A 21,261-nucleotide genomic window follows, 5' to 3' on the forward strand; every position below is an offset into this window, starting at 1 on the left:
TCTGTAGGTGGAATGAAGTGTCAAACTGGAGCTTTTCTATGTGTGTGTGTTTGTGTGTGCATAATTTAGTGGGATTATGCGTGTGTGTGTTTAGCTCTGAGCTGAAAGTGAGGGCAATAAATCTTTCATTTCACAATTGTTTGCATTTCTTTCCTCCTCATGCGAGTGTGTGTTTGTGCTTGGCCTTTCCTCCAGGACTACAGAGGCAATCAATGGAACTGACTGAGACTGAGTCAGATCTGTATTTAGACAAACGCTGTTTTTGTTTTTCTGACAGCCCTCAGAAGAAACATTCAGTGTGTGGGTGTATAAAAACACGTCTGCTTCTACAATATATGTTCGTGTATAAGTATGGGTGAATCTCACGACTCTCAAAGACATGTCTTGGTCATGATTTACAATTGGAAGGGATGAGAAGCATTGGCAGTTATGATCTGCTCTTCTAGTATAGACCTCCTCGCAGGGACCCCAAGGCTTGTTGGTAGCACTTTATTTTACAGTCCTGTTTCCATGTATGTACTTATGCAATAACTGGGTAATAACTAGGTATTAACCCTGAACCTACCCCTAAACCTAACATTAACCCATGTAGTTACCTTGTATTACCCAGTACTTTCTCAGGTAAGTACACTGTAAGTTCATGTACTGTAAAGCCCAGAACACACCAAGCCGACAATCGGCCGTCAGACAGTTTTTGTTCGTCGACCGACTAAGTTTTCTCATTGTGTTCCGCACCGTCGGCTAAAGTTGGTCCTCGTCAGCTTTTTTTTGGTCGATTCGACATGTTGAATCGGTGTCAGAGCTACTGCCACCTGCTGGTACAGAAAGGCATTTCCTCTTACACAGGTGTAGAACGGACGTGCTACTTGGCCGTTGGGTGTTGAGTGTCGGTTTGGTGTGTCAGGGCAACTTTGGACCCAGATGCTGCCGACATGAGCAAACCCCGCAGTCTGCTTTCGTCGCCACTAGTTTGTCAGCGTCGGCTTGGTGTGTTCCGGGCTTAAAATAAAGCACAACCAGCTCATTGGAGCCAAAGGCAATCCACCGTATCATCTATAGGACGGGCCAACCCTGTTTGCAGTAATGAGAATCATCGAGAATAATGAGAACTACAAAAAAAAAAAAAAAAAGATACATTACAATAATGAGTTTTGAGAGGAAATATAATAAAGTAATTGCAGATTTTTATTGTTTTAATTTTGGCATAATATTTCCCATTTGTTAATTTAACTTTATTTCTCAAATTTGTCACAATTTTACCCATTGTTATTTTTGTATTATTATAGTATTAATATTTGAGTTAGTTTTTATTTCTATTCTTCAGTTTTCATTTTAATTTAAGTGTTTGTAATTTTGTTGGTTTTGTCAATTTTATTAGTTTTTGTTTTTTAAATATTTCAATTTATTTATTTTATTTATTTATTTTTTTAATGTAGAACTTTGACCTACACTTTATTTCAGTTTTTCATTATTTTATTTCAGAGTTTCATTTTTTTTTTGTTAGCTTTTCATCATATTGATATTTTGTTTTCACGGTGTGACTTTGTTATAAACGTTTTAAAGTATTTTTTTTTCTCAACGTTTATTATATGACAAAAACAGCTGAAACATTCTTAAAAATATATTATTTGTTTTGCAGAAGAAAGTAAATCATACAGGTATGAATAAATAATGACAGAATTGTCGTTTTTGGGTGAACTGTCCTTTTAAAAGTCTTAAAAATAGACTTCCTTTTCTTTATGCAATTTTATTTTTATTTTTTTTTTGGGGGGGGGGGGGGGTGAAATATGTTATACATGTGTTCTCAGCACGTTTTTGTGAAACTCGCATATGGTTGTGCATACATATGTATGTATTTGTGTGTCAGGTTGACAGCTACAGATGTTCTGTGCTGAGAAGGTCAGTCAACACAGATTGAAGCATTGTCATCCTCACTGTTGGAACCTGTGTCGGACACAGCATTAAACATTCCCTCAATGTTCCGTGGACATTTTCCGAAACGTTATTGCAGCATAATGCCGCTTGACATCAGTGCCACACTATGACCTCTGCTAGTGCCTCAATGATGTTATATCTATTCATGTTCTGCCCTCATACCTGCTTTCTTTCTCCCACACAGTGTTATTGCACATTGGCCTTTGCCATTTGATGAGGAGTTTTCCTTTGTGATAATGTCAGGGACAGCTCATTGATTTGACCTTGCTCGCTTGCCATATGCTCAAATAGCTTCCGTCGGAAATAGAGGAATGAAAGAATGAAGCCATTTCTCACATTCAGCGATTCTCTACATACCTTATCCTGTTATGTCAGTCTAAAGGTTAAATTATAAGGATATATTATATGATGGATTATAGATACAAAATCACACGTTCAATAGGACAGGCAGATGGAAAGATGGCTTCTGAGTCAAGTGTGTATGTGTGAATCATAATTGTTTGACAGAAGCATAACTGTAGTGGAAGAGAACATTAAATATGACATGGTGGACATGTGTTAATGTATTCGTCTGCTCGCACACAACCACACAAGCACCTGCTGCAGGTACTTAGCGGCACTAATGTCATCTCATCTTCATGTGGACTCCTCAGATGATTTTTTCAGATCATTAGCGTTGGCCTTATTAGCTCATCCAAAACTCAGACCCATTTCTTTTGAACTTTGAGACACACAGAGTGTTCTGACAAACTAATCAGACCCATTTTGTTTGCTTTGCATCCTGTTCTTCCTTGTTTCTGAAGTAGTATTAGCATTTATTAACCTCTTGGTAGCTCTGAACAAAATCAAATTAGCTGCATATGTTAGCAACAACATTAGCAATTCAAATGAGAAAAAAACAAACATACAAAATAAATTTTGTGAATAAGGGTCATTTGCATTCTGCCAAAATCTGTGAAGGTTTTGTCCTTGAGTTTTAGTTCTGTCGAAGTAGATTCCATGGTGAGCATCTGTTGCATATGCACAATACTGTAGTATTATGGTGAGAAAAGGCTGAAAGTTTTCTCCTTTTCCTCTGCCTTCTGTGAAATACAGGGGAGATCCCTCGGTTCAGCTGGCTTGGTCATTAGCATCCACACATAATAGCAGCTATGTGATCATAATTATGCTGATTAGCTCTTAGTCATGATATAAGTCCTGTTGGACCGAAAGCAGAAAATAAATACGTAAACACATTAAAACCTCTTTAGGAAACAACTAAATCACATAAAACAACTTCCAGAGCTTCAATTATGGCTGGAAATGGTGCAGTTATTATAAAAGGTGATGTTTTTGTTGTTGCTGTTTTGCAGGGAAAGAGAACTGAGAATTGAATCTATCAATATCCTATCATGAAGGCCCAAAACTGCCACAAACAAAGACACTTCTAGCTTTGCAGGCTCGATTTGTGCATTGTGGCATTCCAAAATGTGTTGAAAATGCAATATACAGTAAGTAATCTTGCCATGCCAATTAGTTGAAGCTTGATTAAACTTTATAGGCACCTAGCAAATGTTATCATAAACATTACCATTGTCTTTCAGGTCAAGTAATGTCATTGTGGACTGTCGTGCATCAAAACGCAAATTTTAATGCAATACAAGTGCGCATTGCTGCAACAGGCACTATAGCAGACTTTAGCATAAATGCTATCATCCGTTTTCTCTCTCAGGTCAACTACTGTCATGATGCGAAACAGTTTGAAGTAAAAAAAAATGCCATGCTAGTTAGTTAAAGTTTGCTTAAACTTGTTTTGTAGCTACTTAGCAAACCTTAGCATAAACATTACCAACCGTTTTGTCTTTAAGCTTGTTTTGTAGCTACCTAGAAAACATTAGCATAAATATTACCATCAATTTTGTGTTTCTGGTCAAGTACTTTCATTGTGCACAGTAGCTAGCTGACAGCTGTGTCATAGCAACAGTTCTAAGAAAATCTTGCCAAGATAATTTAGTTTAAACATGTCGTAGCTTAGCAAACATTAGTGTAAACGTTACCATCACTTTTCTCTTTCAGGTCAACTATTGTCATAGTGGAACAACAGTTTGAAGAAAATCTCCTCAAGCTAGTTTTTAAAAGTTAGTTTAATCTGGTGCTGTAGTTAGTTAGCCAAATAACACTCTATTTTTTTACTGAGGTTTGTTGCCACCATAGCTAGCACAAATGTGATCATTAAGTATGATAAAAGAGACCATGTGCTTGATATGCATTAGCTTAATGATCAAATTTGTGTACTCACGTTAAGTCTTTCTGTCCTAAAACTAAGTCGTTTGCTAGAGTTTTGAGCAGAGAAGATTTCAGTGTTGTTTAGCCTCTTAGCATACATTAGCATCTCGACCTCTGTTCTCCATTATCGATCGTTCACTCTGAGTCGGTCGCAGTAGGGGAATGAGATTGCTCTAATTGATTGGGTTATGAGTGTATCTTGTTTGCACATGATAACTCATTCACCCTCCTCTATTTCAATGTCAACGCATCCCAACCTTCCCCCGTGGCTCGTTTTCACCATCAGCAGTGACCTCGCACTGTTCCATATCTCATCGAGTTTCACACGCTGTTCCCCAAGCCGTGACACAAAATGCATCACCAGCCATAGCGTCCAGCTGTGTAAAAATGGCAGATCTGTCCATATAATGATTATTAAGTGTGATTTTCTCTGGAAATCGAACACCTTGAGCTTCACACCCGTTGTGCGGGGAGACTATTTTTTTTTTCCTGGACACAAAATTGAGCTCAGAGCTTTATCTCCGATTGATCTGCTGTGAGTCAGTGGAGCAAGAGACCATTCTGTGGGTTTATAAAAAAAGATAAAAGACCCTTATCATCTCTCTCTCCCTCACCCTTACTTTTATACCTCAACGAGACGTTGCGTTTGAATGCCGGGAGAACATCTTTCATTATCAGGTCAAGGACTTTGTACCTACTTCTGCTAAGAGCTCGGGAGAAGAAAGCATTGGTTGATGCGATAAACTCTATGTAACCGTCTCACCTCTAGCCATGCTCAAACAGGGGACATCTCTGATATGAGTCTGAATGAGTGTCTGTCCACCAATCTGATGGAGTCAGAGACGGTAAGATGGCAGGACGGTAAGATGGGATAAAACAGATTGTTGAGCATTCATGGGAGGGATGAGGAAAGCATAGACAGAATTATTGATGAGGGAGGAGGGGGTGTCGTGTGAAGCTTCCAACTGCCTCGTAATAAAGCATTCACAAAAGCCTTTGATGAAACTCTCAGTTGTGAGATTTCACCTACAGTGCTGTGCCCGGCCGTAGGAGAGGAGAATCAGATCTCAGTTGTGCTGCTCGTGCATGACATACACGTCCCGCTTGTTTTGTTTCCTTTGCTCAGATGAGTGTTGGGACTTCTTGAGTTGGACTAATGTGGAACATCTCCCAGCATCTGTCCACCAAAAATCCTCATGTAATTAAGTTTGTTAAAAAACAACAAAGCTGGAGAATCTCACTCAGCCAAAATGAGGATTGTCAGTAACGTGTTCAACCTTACATTGTTCAAACCGGAGTCGGACACTAATGGAGAGACTCAGGAAGAAGTTACAACTTATAGAATGCATTTGGACATTTCTGAATGGTTAGTGGATAAATTTATGTAGTTACTCTGGAGTTGTTCAACTCATCGACTAGCATGTGCCGTCATGTTAATCTCATGTGCAAATCCATCTTTGAAATGACCCTTATTTGTGAAGCAGTCCAGGTTAAAATGACGGCATGGCAACAACACTCTACAACAACTCTTCCTCTTCTCTAAAGCAGCCCAACATGGCCTCACCCCTTTTGTTGCATATTCTTGGGGGCAGGGTTTATGTAAATTTTAGAGTTAGTGATGTCTCACCTGGAAAGAAGCTCGTTGTAGTCCCTACCTGCTGTTTGTTGTAGTCCTTAAAAATAGATTTCTTTAAAAGAAAATATCTTCCTTTGCATTGAACTTTGAGTGTCGTAACTTTGCAGATGTTGTTTATGCTCAAACAGCAACATTACACACTAACTAAAGTTAAAAAAGTGAAATCATAATCAACCACCTCTTTAAATTCCTCCAATAATGTGGCTTGATGAAGACAGCTATGCTGTTACTTTTCCAAGACTTATGATTTTCACCTGGTGGTCGATAAAACAGGTGAAAAACAGGTGAATAAATACTCCTTAGCAGTGTTGGGTAGTAACTGATTACATGTAATCTAAAAGTAATCTAAAAGTAGTCAGAATACATGACCTTAAATGTGTAATGTAATGGATTACATTACTAACTACAATTTTTGTCATGTAATTTGGAATCAGTAACCAAGTAACCTACCCAGCACATCATGACAGTGAATTTTTCTTGGGCAGCACATGCTATTATTTTTCAAGTGAAGCGATTTTCTCATAACAGACAAAAAAGGGCCAAAATAATAATAATGTCACTTTGCAAATACTGTGTGAATTATGATTATTCTGTGCTTTAAAAACAGTCACATATAGTATGCACATTACAAGGAGACAGTAAAACAAGGAGAGTCATGCGTGAGTTAGAAGCTCAGGCAGGCTTAGTTAAATGGAACGCTCTAGTCATTAACTCGGTCTCTCAATATTCTAATGAGTGCTCAATTCGTAAGACTTGATAAGCATATTTCATCTCCAATCAGTCCAGTGCTTCATGAAGCAAGAGTTATTAAGTCAGTGAGCTCTGCGTTTTTTAATCTCACTGTCTCTTTCTGTCCATCCACCCTTCTCTCATTTCACATAACGCTGGAGCCGAAGAGCGAAGATATGGACTCATAAAGTGTGGGGAAAATATAGTGTTTTACTGCTTTCTTTGTCATGTCAGGAGTCTTTGTCTCTCTGTCTCTCTCATTGGATTTCGTCCACCCCCTGTAATCTGCAGGACTGTGTTTAGGCGTACGTGCTCTTATAGCGGTTTACTTTGAGACAGTGGCTGTCTTTTGATGACCCGTTTTCTCTCCTTGCTGATTGGATCGTAATTGCACTGTGGCCGCCAAGGTGCTCTCAAAGTTTCTTGCAGAAGCAGTGTGAGTTTAATTAGCTATAGTTTAAGGACAAAACTATCCTTGGAAATTGGACAAAACCTTCCTTTGGGGATATCATTAAAAGTAAAAACGATTTATAAATATTAAAAAACGATTGCGAGAAAGTTTAAAATGGCAGCGGCGATTTGCACTAAGTGAAAACAGCAATGTATTCTATTTACACCATGCAAAAGTATCAGTTCTTTGCAATAAGAGTAAATAGTAATTAGATGCTATCTATACTTTATATTGGCAGATACTATTTGCACCTCAGTATTTTTGTACATTAACAGGATTCAATAATATCATAGAGTGGAAATGATTGCTAATAGATGCTGCCTTATTGGGAGAATAACAACCCTCCCTAGACTTTCTCTTAACCCTAACCAATAAACACTTTTAATATTAAAAAACACTTGTTCACAGTTTATTTCCACTTTTAGAACATTATTTAAATTTTTATTGAAAATAAATGTGAGCTAGGCGTCGATCACATTAAAAGCCAGATCTGCTGCGCCACTGAAAACATTGAATTCTGTGCATCTTTTATAAAACTTGAGTGAACCAACCAGACATTGGTGGGCGGGGCTAGTGTAAATAGAGTTTGCCATCAAGGGACGCTATTTGCACTTAGTGTAAATAGACACTCCAAGTTTGAAATAAAGTCACATTGTTAGACATATTTACAAAATAAAAAGTCGCAATCATGAGAAACAAAGTCATTGATATAAAGCTGGAATCGCGAGAAAAGGTTGTGATTCTTAGAAATATTGTTTTACAAGAAATTACAAGAATATATGTTTGTGGTCATCTTTTATTGTATTGTGCTGCAGTGAAGTGTGTGTGATGTTCTAAACTACAATAATTTGCTGAGTTTTCTGTGTGTGTACGAGTAGCCAGAACAGGTCAGCTGGGTTAATAGGGATGCTGTCATACGTAACAGTACTGGACAGTGAGCAGCAAGGAAATGACAAACGCGTAGAGCAAATTAGAGTCCTTGCCGTCCCCTCTAGTTCGCTTCACACACACACCTGACTGACATAGTGCAAGGTCAAAGTCTTTTATTATGCTCAGGCTGGCCGTGGAGCATCTGAATGTGATGCTCCAAAGAGAGCACACACACTTTGCAAATAACAGCTTAGTGTGTGGATTTGGATTAGCAGCTAGTGGCCGACATATTCATCATGTACACAAATCTAATTATGAGGGTAATTGCCTACAAGGGACTTTATTGGTCTCTTATAATGAGTCTATTGTCTGTCGGTGCAGGGGATCACAAAGCTCTCTATTGATCAGTCATGAATACCGCTATAGCTCATGCAACCATTAATATGGATATTTTTCAGGGCTCTGAATGACTGGGTCAGTGCCGTCGATAATGTCAGCCACGGTACAGAACAGAAACGAGAGCCTCTTAACTCTTTGCGTGTCTTGTCTTTCTCTCCTTTTCTCTCGCTGGCATATTTAATTACAGCCGTTTAATTGGAGAAGACGACTCTGTGCCGTTCGTAATTATGGCTCAGTCTTTCGAGGCTTTGTCGCATCGGGCCCCTTGAGCTCATATTCTCTTCGCCGTAATTCAATTAGATCCTTCACTTAGAGCACGGAAACCTCTCAGCACCGTTACGGCACTGCTTTCAGAAACTCACAATGCTAATTTATTTCACTTTTTAATTCTTTTAAATCATAGCATATGTCCTTTGAGAGGAGATGAGCGCAGAAAGAACTTAGCATGCAAATGCACAGCTCTGTTGTGCATTTCAAAAAGACAACACTGACCGTTGAAGCACATGTACATCACCGTGATGTTTATTCAATACATGCATTTTCATCTTAAAGTGACAGAGATATTTTAAAGAAACTCATCTTTGATCACCAAAATTACATATTGAATTTTTTTTATCATGCCTTAAAATAGATTGAATGTAACTCTACACACTTGCCTCATTTTGTATACGCGGATCAATGAATATGCAAATTAGCCCAGGTTCCACTTACTCACGCCAGAGATTAATTCACTCAACTTACTGAGGTAAACGCTGCACAATGGTATCGCTCTTTACAACATCGGACACATGACGGTAATTAATATGATTAGCCTTTTGCTTGACTATGTTATCAAACAGCTAATAATGTGTTGCTAATGTTACACAAACCATGTTCCCGTTCGCCATGTCAGTCAGTCAGCTGCCTTCTAACAATCAGTATCCTTACAAACGCTTTGAACAGCTCAGAACGTCAGTGGAGAAAGGCATATAGTTCATCTGCGGGTCCAATAACCAAGACTATTTTGACTCAATTCGGTACATTTGACAGCTGATTTCAAACGGTTGCATGCTTATTTGTGTTCACGCTCTGTCTGAAAACTGTTAAAGGCAGCGTTGAGCATTGTAGACGGGATAACCTGGCTTCTCTCGATACTCCCCTGCTAGTTCGCTGTTAATGATATGCTAAAGTCTGCTGGCACGTTAATGTGATTGGTTACAGGCTAGCTTGTGACATCACAGACACCAGCAATTTCAAATTCACTGCACTTTTGAGGAGAAAATACTCAGCAATTAGCAACATTTTTTGGACGGGAAGTTCGGTCTGGACTCGATCCATTGTGGAGTAATTATGCTCGGCTCCCAGAAGCCCGAGCCAATCAAATTGCCAGGGCGGGCTTTAATCGATGATGGACAGGCTATCTGCGGTTACGTAACCACCCACGTCATCAAAGAGCGCTTGGGTTGAATTGGTTTTCACCAACGATGACTGCAGCTGGAGAAGTAAGATGTTTAGATTCCGCTATCACGTCTGTAATAAAAGAAATCGACAGCGCATTACTTTTAAAAGACGAACAAAGAACCGCAATCGAGGCATTTGTCGATGGGAAAGATGTGTTTGCCGTCCTTCCAATGGAATTCGGCAAAAGTTTAAGTACAAGTTCAACATACGTCACTTACTGCGTTGCTCTGATTGGTTGTAGGTCTATCCAATTGAGTGCAGAGTTGTTTTTTTTACTGGTTCGGTTAAGACACGCCCCATAATTCAAGTGCAATGGAGCAGTATCAGACTCACATTCTGCCTAGAATATGAGTATGACGAAGTCAGGCTACTCAGCAATGGTGTTGACATATGAATTTGCACATGGTTTGTCTTAAAGCATATTTAAAACATCACATAGACATTTAAACAACATTACTTGATTTCACCACAGGGGGTATTTAAAGAATGTTTCAACTGTTTTGTCCATACAATAAAAGACTTTTATTGTTGAAAAAATTGTGTAAAGTACAGTCTTACACACTGTAAAAAATGGCCGTGATTTTAACAGTAAAAGACTGTAAAAATGCTGCGGTGAAAAACTGTTGATTGGTTTACAGAAAGTTTCCGTACTATATACGGTGAATAACTGTAATAGATCTAATGGTACATTTAATGTAATTTTACGGTAAAATACCGTTAAATTCACAGTTTTTGGAAGTGAAAAATAACAATTCATTGTAAAATTTACAGTGAAAAACCGTATATTGACATTCCCACAATTCCCTGCGTGATACTTCACATTTAATATATATTTGTTGAAATAACTCTGTTTCTTCTTAGTTTTTCTCATTTTTTTCTAATCAGTTATGTACATTAGGGTTTTATGTTACATCTAATGTTGTTAAATTAATGTTTATTGCATTTTTAAAATTTCATGCATGTTACCATAATGGTGTTTAGTGTGTGTGTGAATGACACTGTGTGCACCTTCTATATGTTAGTGTTGTGCTTCTCAGCTTGTGGAAAAGCTGCTTGTGATGAACTTTGATTCATCATGTGACTTTCATCACCACTGTGTTTGGTGACTGTCAGTGTATTATAAAGGTACAAAACAGATATTAGTACTTCATTAGGTTAGTAAATTAGCATTATATCAGTTAATGAAATACGTTATTTTACCGTAAATTTAACAGATTTAAAATGTAAAATTCACATGTAACTCCGTAAGTATGTTTACGGTTTGATGTCATTTTTACAGTATTGTTCTGGTAACCACAGCTGCCGGTATTTTTCCGTAGAAACAACGGGATTTTTTTTACAGTGCAGGTTTGTGATGGGTAAACAAGTCAGGTAGTTAATCTTCTAAAGATCTATGTACAGTATGTATAATTGCGATTTTTCTCTTACAATTGCAATATCTCATAACTGAGACTTTATCTTTCTCAGTTGTGCTTTAAAACTCTATCAATGTAACTTCATAACTCTTGTAAAAGCGACTGTTTCTCGTATGTGCAAATTTATATCACATAAATGCAACAATTTATCATAAATGCAACTTTATTTCTTAGAATTGTGACTACAATTAAGACTATCTCTCACAATGTAATCTCATATCTCACAATTTTGACTTTCCCGTATCTCATAATTGCGAATTATTCTATTAAGTAATTATTCTCTATATCTTACAATACGACTTTGTAGCTTGCAATTTTGTCTCTCGTAATTGCCACAGTATTTATTGTAACTGCAAATTTGAACTTTTAAATGCAACCAACAGTCATACAGGTTTGAAACTATATGAAAGGTTTTTTTTGGGTGAACTGTGCCTTTAAGATGTTTATACATTGTTGTTATTCAGATTCACAAATATGAATATTCAACTTAAATGGAGCACAGTGTATGTCAAATGAGTATACTTGCTTACTTTGTAACTCTGAACTATTTGCCATTCAGGTAAGGTGTAGCTACTGTATGTAATGTAGCCCCAATGTTTTTTTTGAAGGCAAACAGTCAATTCTGATCTTGGCTCATGTTGAGCCCCTGAAAATTGTCACTTCAGAGGTTAAAATTTCAGTCATAGCAAAATAATTGTGATGAAAAATCTGTGATGACAGAAAAACCATGGCATCTAGGCTTACCATGGTACCGAATTATTACAATATTTGCATTTACATGCTACTTGCTGGCGATGTTCCTCATTTGTTATAGCCACTTTAGATGAAAGTATCAGCTAAATGAATATATGTGAATGTCCTTCAAAGAATACTATAGTTTTACAATGGTAAATGTCTAAAAACATGGTAATATCATGAGACTTTTTATGCAAGTGCAAGTAGTATACATCCCCATCAACATTTTAAAGCGATGCTGTTTGAATGACAGCTTTGAGACTGATGTAATGAACCATCAATCTGTTGACTAAAGGCAGATCGTCTTCCGAATGCCAGTGACGGAGTTGGTTTGTCATGCGTTGGCCTGTTTTAAAAAGATGAAGAGGAGGTGGTACAACAGAAGGGTTGTGCGTGTGTGTGTGTGTCTGTGTTTGTTGGAACAAGAATGAAATTGTGCCAGTACTGTGTGTTCTCAAGACAGCATGTTCACATGAATGCCATTTTAGAATGACGTGTGGGATATGAGCGTTTCGGATCATTGTGATGGTTATTATTTGAATGTAATTTTAAATTGAGAGTTGGGAAAGTAGGTCGGAGAACTTGATCTCGTAGCATTAAACTGAGCCCACACACACATGCAGTCTTCCCACCACATGCGAACAGTCATTTTTTAACATCGAGTTAAAAGTTTGAGGATGTTAGGGCTTTATGAGGAAAAAAGCCTGCGGTCAAATATAGAAAAAAAAAATTTCACACAAAATTGGAGAGTGAGGATTTGTCCCATGCTGTATGGTTCACTAGTGCCCCCTAGTGCTGTCATCTATTTATTTTTATCAAATGAAATCACCTGAGCTGGTGGAAATGAAGACGACAGAAGTAAGAAATAAAACCAGCTTGTGAAGATGTAAAATATTTCTGCAATTTCAGGGGCAGTGATGTGATGGCATTTTTTGCCTGGAACTATTAAGCTATTCAAAACTACATTATATAAGCAATGAATTTGAATACACTTATTTTATGATGAACATTTTTTAATTAAAATTCATTTGGATATTTTATGTGGGATTTGAAGGGGGGAAATATGTAGGTGCTCTGATTGAGATTTTAATACAGAAAAAGTCCCATTGAAAGGCTGAAATTATTGAAGATAAAAACTCTGGTATAAAAGCAAATTTGTTAGGAAATATCACAGATTAAACCCATGTAGACCCTCATTACTGTCAGTATGTGTTTTAAGGTCAGATATTGTGACACTTTTAAAAAAAAAAAGGAAAATGTGATATTAGAAGAAAGAAAAATCCTTGAAAAAATATCTTTGTACACTCTGATATTCATGTTTTTTTCTATGATACCATGATCATTTTATATGTATAACCATCAAGCAAAAAGTATGAATATATTTTTAAAATGTATACTAATATACTATATATATATATATATATAATTACTAAATGGGCCCAGGAATACTTCCAGAAATCACTGTCGGTAAACATAATCCGCCGTGCCATCTGCAGATGCTAATTAAAGCTTTATCATGCAAAAGGAAAGCCATATATGAACATGGTCCAGAAGCGCCGTCATGTCCTGTGGGCCAAGGGCCATTTAAAATGGACTGTTTCAAAGTGAAAAAGTGTTCTATGGTCAGACAAGTCCAAATTTGACATTCTTGTTGGAAATCACAGGCTAAAGAGGAGGGAGACCTTCCAGCTTGTCATCAGCTTTCAGTCCAAAAGCCAGCATCTCTGATGGTATGGGGGTGCATAAGTACATACAGTATGGGCAGCTTGCATGTTTTGGAAGGCACTATGAACCTCGAAGCCCAAACGTCTTCAAACTGTTTTGAAAAGATAAGGAGATGCTACAGCATGGTAAACATGCCCCCGTCCCAACTATTTTGAGACCTGTAGCAGGCATCAAATTTGAAATGAGCTCATTTTGTGCATAAAATTGTAAAACAAAAATTGTAGTTTAAATATTTGTTATGTTATCTATGTTCTACTTTGAATAAAATATTGGCTCATGTGATTTGAAAGTCATTTGGTTTTCATTTTATGCAAATTTAAAAACGTCCCAACTTTTCCAGAATTCGGGTTGTATATGATTTTGCTTGATGGTTACACCACTTGACATTTTTAGAGTGATTAAATCAGCATTTTTGTATTATGAATTTATTCAAACTAGATTTTTTTAAAGGTTTCTGCTTTTCATCGTCTGATTTGTCTCTGAACTGTTGCCACTGACCCATATTTATGTTGTGACTCTCTCTTTTTCTGTGTTACAGATATGGAGACATGGTTCCTAAGACCATCATGGGGAAGATCTTCGGCTCTATTTGTTCTTTGAGTGGGGTGTTGGTGATCGCTCTTCCCGTTCCTGTCATTGTGTCCAATTTCAGTCGGATCTACCATCAGAGTCAACGTGCAGAGAAGCGGCGTGCCCAAAAGGTACCGTACACCAGCGTGGGTCCACGGCCTCTGACCTCACGGCGCTAAATGGAGCTGCGCTCAAATGTAGATGTTCTCTTGAAATGCAAGCAGGTCTGGCTGTGGCAAAGAGATTAGAGCCTGACAGGACCACGAACACACAAACACAGAAAAATGACGCTGGGATAGTATTTAATACAACTTGGCACAATGTGCTTGTGACCCAGATGTCTGCACGCTGAGTGGTGTGTGTGTCTCGGTGGTATGTTAACTGCAGGTCTCTGTGGAACCATCATTTCTAGTGCATGCCCAGATCTCATCCCCTACTTCAACACAGCAGACAGAAACACAAACACACAGAAACAAGACAGACAGGCAGAGAGAAACTTTGAGAATGGCAGATATAAAGAAATTAGGAGAGAGATTCAGAATAGAAGAAAAGAAAAAACGGCCACATACACACTGCAAAGTTTAGGGTATATTTAAAAGTGCAAGTGTAAGGAAGCTTGTTTCCACCACTAAGTAAGTGAGTTTATGACTCACAATTCCAATTTTTTCCCTCGCAGTTCTGATTGTGAGATAAACTTAGAATCGTCAGAAAAAAAAGTCAGAATAGTAACATAGAAAGTCACAATTACCTTTGTTCCGTGGTGAAAAAAACTAAACTGCAAGATATAAACTCTGTATTCTGTGAGAAAAAGACAAAATTTGAGTGTTACAAACTCAAAATTACCAGAAATAAAGTCAGAACTGTGATTTCATATATCTCAATTCTAACTTTTTTTATCAGAATTTTAAGAGATAAACTCACAATTGTGAGTTATAAAGTCTGAATTGTCATATTCGTTTTAAAAAATGCCAGAATTGTGAGATGAAAAACTCAAAATTGCGAGAAAAAAAGTGGCAGAAAGTCGCAGTTACCTTTTTAATTTTATTCCGTGGTTAATAAAAAAAAAAAAAAAAAAACACTGAATTGCGAGATATAAACTCAGAATTATGTGATAAAAATGTAAAAATTTGCACATTATAAACTCAAAATTGCGAGAAATAAAGTCAGAACTGCGAGTTCCTGGGCACATTTTTTCTCAAAATTGTAAGATATAAACTTAGAGTTGTGAATTATAATGTCTGAATTGTGATATAAACTCGCAGTTGCGAGAAAAAAAGTCACAATTACCTTTTTAATTTTATTTCGTGGTAAAAAAAAAAAACTGAATTGCGAGATATAAACTCAGAATTGTATGAAAAAAAGTCCAAATTTGCACGTTATAATCTCCAAATTGCAAGAAATAAAGTTTATACTGCAAGTTTATATCTCTCAATTCTGACATTTGTTCTCAGAATTGTAAGATATAAACACAATTGTAAGTTATAAAGTCTGAATTGTGATATATAAACTCGCAATTCTATTTAAAAATGTCAGAATTGTGAGATAAACTTGCAATTGCGAGAAAAAAGTCAGAATTGTGAGTTTATATCTCTCAATTCTTACTTTTTCTCAGAATTGTGATATATAAACTCACAATTGTGATTTATAAAATTGAACTGTGAGATATAAACTCAAAATTTTGAGTCAGAATTATATTTTATTCCAGTGGCAGAAACAAGCTTCCATACAAATGAATGTCCTAAATACTCTAATTTTGTTATGCCAGGAAACAGTGAAGAAAATAATTTTTGGTATGCTGTTATCTAACACTTTAGCTGCGACACACACAGTTTGATGTTTGAATATGCAGCAAGTGGAATGTAGCTGTGCTCCAATCAGTGATGATGGAATTTGCATATCCTGATGCGTCAGGATTATTTAAAAAGAAACGATTCAATTAATTCTGAAACCTCAATTAATCTGATTACTTTTGCAATTAAATTTAAATGCAAGTTTTACAGCCCATCTGCACAGCGACTGCCATTATAAGCTGTCCACACACACACACACACACACACACACACACACACTACATTAGTCTATGCATTAGCCAGACGTTTGAATTTATTATTTCACGAGCCTTGTGATCTGTCATTTCTTGTTGTGAGTATTCCTGCCGTAAATCATCATTTCATGTGCATACGGAAAACAGGAGTCACTTCTGAACTTGCAATGATTGACGTGGTTTAAATCTTTTAATTTTAGTGACATCTGTCAACGTTTAGTAAACCAAATTCTATTGTTCATGCTTTTTAAATTAGTTATGTACATACTACACAAAATGATTTGGTCATCATCAAACTTCTAAATGACAGAACTCTGTGTAGCCTACAGAATGAGATTAAGCACTAATATGAGAGGAGTCACAACTGTATTAAGCTGCAGTGTGTACTTGGCCAATGAGATCAGGCACAGGAAGAACAGATGCTGTGTTCTATAGCCTGTTCTCCTCTGGGGGTGATCAGAATACACAGACGTAGTGACATCACATCATATCTCATTAGATGAGTGTCTTCTCTTAATTTAGCTGTTCAACTCCAGCCATCCCATGGGGGAGACAAACAGTTCAGATATCCCACTCCCCCTCTGCGCACGCACAAACAGTCCAACCAGTCCACCCAAGAACAACAGTCTGTTTTTTCAGTTAACTGGGAACTGAGAGCGAGAATAGAAGAGGGACAAATGAGAGAGGAAGTCAAGTTTGTAACAATACCAAAATTTCAGTAGTCAATACCGATACCCTTAAATTTTACAATACTTAAAATTAAACTACTTTTTAAAAATGTTAATATTTTAATATAGCAGTCTGATATTTTGACACAAATTGCAGGTTTTTGTTCTGGAAATGTATCCAGAGATAAAGAAAAAAGCATGAAAATACTGAAATTTCTGGCATATTTTTCTAAATATATTTGTAAATAATTCCATGTATATTTTATTTAATAATTAATATTATATTTTATTATGTTTATAATATTCTATATATTACATATTATAATATATATATATATATATATATATATATATATATAATTTCTGCTGATTTTGAACTCAAGAAAGATTTCTTAATATATCAGAAAATATAACAGTTATAACAGAAATACTTAATAATTCTGTGGAAACTATGATACTTTTTTAGGTTTCTTTGATGAATGAAATATGGAAGCTTGTTTCCACCACTAAATAAAAAAATGAAAAAAGTAATTACTTTTTGTCTCACAATTCTGACTTTTTTCTCAGAATTGCAAGATTTAAACTTACAATTGCAAGTTATTAAGTCAGAATTTATAAAGTCAGAATTGCATGTAAATTTTTCTCGCAATTGTGAGTTAATATCTTATCACGCAATTCTGACTAACTTTATAACTCGCAATTCTGACTTTATAACACACAAGTCTGACTTTATAACACACAAGTCTGACTTTATAACATGCAATTCTGACTTTATAACACACAATTCTGACTTTATAACACACAATTCTGACTATAATATACAATTCTGACTTTATAACACACAAGTCTGACTTTATAACACACAATTCTGACTTTATAACACACAAGTCTGACTTTATAACACACAATTCTGACTTTATAACACACAAGTCTGACTTTATAACACACAATTCTGACTTTATAACACACAAGTCTGACTTTATAACATGCAATTCTGACTTTATAACACAATTCTGACTTTATAACACACAATTCTGACTATAATATACAATTCTGACTTTATAACACACAATTCTGACTTTATAACACACAAGTCTGACTTTATAACACACAATTCTGACTTTATAACACACAATTCTGACTTTATAACACACAAGTCTGACTTTATAACACACAATTCTGACTTTATAACACACAAGTCTGACTTTATAACATGCAATTCTGACTTTATAACACACAATTCTGACTTTATAACACACAATTCTGACTATAATATACAATTCTGACTTTATAACACACAATTCTGACTTTATAACACACAAGTCTGACTTTATAACATGCAATTCTGACTTTATAACACACAATTCTGACTATAATATACAATTCTGACTTTATAACACACAAGTCTGACTTTATAACACACAAGTCTGACTTTATAACACACAATTCTGACTTTATAACATACAATTCTGACTTTATAACATGCAATTCTGACTTTATAACACACAATTCTGACTTTATAACACACAATTCTGACTATAATATACAATTCTGACTTTATAACATGCAATTCTGACTTTATAATATGCAATTCTTTTTATCTCACAATTCTGACTTTATAACATACAATTCTGACTTTATAACATGCAATTCTGACTTTATAACACACAAGTCTGACTTTATAACACAAAATTCTGACTATAATATACAATTCTGACTTTATAACTTGCAATTCTGACTTTATAACTTTCAATTGCGAGTTTAAATCTCGCAGTTCAAAAGATTTATTTGATCTTATATTAATCATTTGTAATATTATACATGTCTTTACTGTTGCTTTTGATCAATTTAATGCATCCATACTGAATAAAAGTATTAATTTCTTTTAAAAAGTTCTTACTGATGCCAAATTTTAAACAAAGTATATATAATTATTATTTAATATATTTTATACATGGTGTCAAAATATCTGCTCTTTGTAATATACATCTAGCCACCTTACAATAAGACTGGTATTGTTACAATTTTCATTTTATCAAAGAACTTTCGACAGAGAACATACGACACATTGCCATTCTTCATGTCAGACATGAGCATGCAAGCCTCCAGTCACACCACAATCACATTCACACCCACACTGAACACGAGAGGAGGACGTGTTAGGCTAAACACCCGTGTGTTTGTCCACCTGAACAGAAAACCAGGCTTGCTAGAATTCGTGCAGCGAAGAGCGGTGGCGCTAACGCTTATTTGCAGTACAAACGCAATGGAATGCTGGTGGACGCGGAGGAGGAGGTAACGGTGAAAACCAATTCGCCGGGGTCTCTCTTAATGGAAAGTGACATGATGGGCTGGTGCTGGTGCATGTGGACCCCTCTTCCCCCCTGGCCGTTCACCTCTCCGCCAGGGGGCCGGGGTCCAGCAGGGCTGTCCCCATTCAACGCTTCCGTGGTGTTCCTCTAACTCTCTTTCTATCTTTCTCACTCTCTTTCGTTCTTTCTCACACCTAGACCGGGTACGCCAGCACCTCTTCCTGGTGGCTGGTCTTGAGACCATCAATAATCGTGTGTCCTCTTGTCCAATGGCAGTGCGGTGCATGCGGCTTGGCCTTGCGGGGGCCACTCCCATCCGCTCCAGTACCAACTGGGCCCCCCGTTTTTTACTGCAACCCTTTTCTCCATTTCTCAACTACTTTGCTTTTGGGTTTTATCTCTTTATTACTTTTTGTATCTTGTCTACTTGTTGTTTTAACTGCTTTTTTTCGACAACTACTACTCATGCATTTTTTAACATGCATTTTCGAGTGAATTTCTCTCCGGACTGGCCTGTGCTCTTTCTCTCTCTTCATGACATCATCAGAACTCATCACATGGAGGAATGAAACTGTCTGAGCTGCATGTCATTGATTGGCCAGCATTGAAATGGGAGGCGGGGTTTAATGTGAGGCAGAGACCACAAGGGCGTGTTGATCGAGTGCCTGTTGACCATTCGCGGGTTCTCGGTGAGCAGCGCCCTAGTCCAGGTGTGTCCAGTCCTTCTCCTGAAGGGCCACTATCCTACAAAATTTAGCTCTAATACTAATTAAAGGGGTGGTTGATTATGATTTCACTTTTTTAACTTTAGTTAGTGTGTAATGTTGCTGTTTGAGCATAAACAACATCTGCAAAGTTACGACACTCAAAGTTCAATGCAAAGGGAGAATTCTCTGTTTAAGGACTACAATAAACGTCTAGTAGGGACTACAACGAGCTTCTTCCCGGGTTAGTGACATCACTAACCATGAAATTTTCATAAACCCTGCCCACGAGAACACACAACAGAGGGGACGAGGCCATGCTGGGCTGCTTTAGAGAAAAGAAACTGCTTCACAAACGAGGGTCAATTCAACGCTGGATTTGCACAAAAGATTAATATGACGGCACATGCTAGTTGATGAGTTGAATCAACTCCATAGCAACTACATAAATTTAACCATTCAGAAACATCCAGATGCATTCTATTAGTTGTAATACGATTTTGGATGCAGCCTTGGTCTTTAGGATTGGATTGGTGTTGGGGCAGGTTGGAGTTATAATCTGCAGGACATTGGCCCTACAGAAGAGGGATCGGACACCCCTGCTCTAGTCGCCTGGTCACTGCTTCATGGTGATTCATTAAGGTTCTAGTGAGTTTGGGTACGGTGGCTGTCATGGTTCAAATACAGCAGACACTTATTTAGACAAATACTTGTTTTTTCAATAATTAGTATCTATATACAAATTCAATATACATTTGCAGACACAGAATACTCTTGTTTCTGTTGTCCACTGTTTTTGAACCTAGAGCTGTCCGTCGGTGTAGTAATGTTGAGAGAACAGGACGGGGCAGTGACCTAGAGCCTACCATTGTCACAATGAAGTAGTTAAATGTTCCTCAGCATTGTTGGATCATTGTGAGAATTCAGGCCTTGCTGTCATTGGTCTTGTCTTTTCTCTCAGTTTCTTTCTGCTCTGATAGGTTGATAAGCAGTGTTTTTTTTTTGTTTCTCCAAAAGGCGTCAAAAGAGGCGGGCCAAGCTTTGGTATGTAAGTCCAACCCAACTTTTGAGACCCAGCATCACCATCTCCTGCACTGCTTAGAGAAAACCACGGTAAGAAACCTCTGGAAAAAACTTTACCCATAACTCTTCTCAGCAATTCAGCTTTGTCATTATTTGATCTTTTTTGATATACAGTTGTCCTAAAAGGCACACTAAGCACATCTGTAAGAATCATAATGAGGTTCTTCTACAATTTTATATTCTTTCTCAGCTGTTTTTTAGTACCTTATAGAAGGTTCAATGAACAGGTGTCTGTATTGACTGTATTTAAAGTGGAAATGAAGTTTCTGTTATCATATAT

At 36.9% G+C, this 21,261-nt stretch overlaps 1 protein-coding gene across 3 annotated transcripts in view; it reads left to right on the top strand.

Moving 5' to 3' along the window:
• The window catches only part of kcnd2 (potassium voltage-gated channel, Shal-related subfamily, member 2), a 141,890-nt gene that overhangs the window by 114,009 nt on the left and 6,620 nt on the right, over window positions 1-21,261 (top strand). For 2 of the 3 annotated variants that reach the window (XM_048155963.1, XM_048155961.1), the window contains exons 3-5: window positions 14,139-14,301; window positions 19,079-19,177; window positions 20,916-21,011. In XM_048155963.1, coding sequence (XP_048011920.1) covers window positions 14,139-14,301; window positions 19,079-19,177; window positions 20,916-21,011 — 358 coding nt within the window. The remainder of the gene's footprint in view (window positions 1-14,138; window positions 14,302-19,078; window positions 19,178-20,915; window positions 21,012-21,261) is intronic. The other variant, XM_048155962.1, reaches the window with a different exon arrangement.

Source organism: Megalobrama amblycephala, linkage group LG14 (assembly GCF_018812025.1).
Source record: "Megalobrama amblycephala isolate DHTTF-2021 linkage group LG14, ASM1881202v1, whole genome shotgun sequence".
In the NCBI taxonomy this organism is placed as follows: Eukaryota; Metazoa; Chordata; class Actinopteri; order Cypriniformes; family Xenocyprididae; genus Megalobrama; species Megalobrama amblycephala.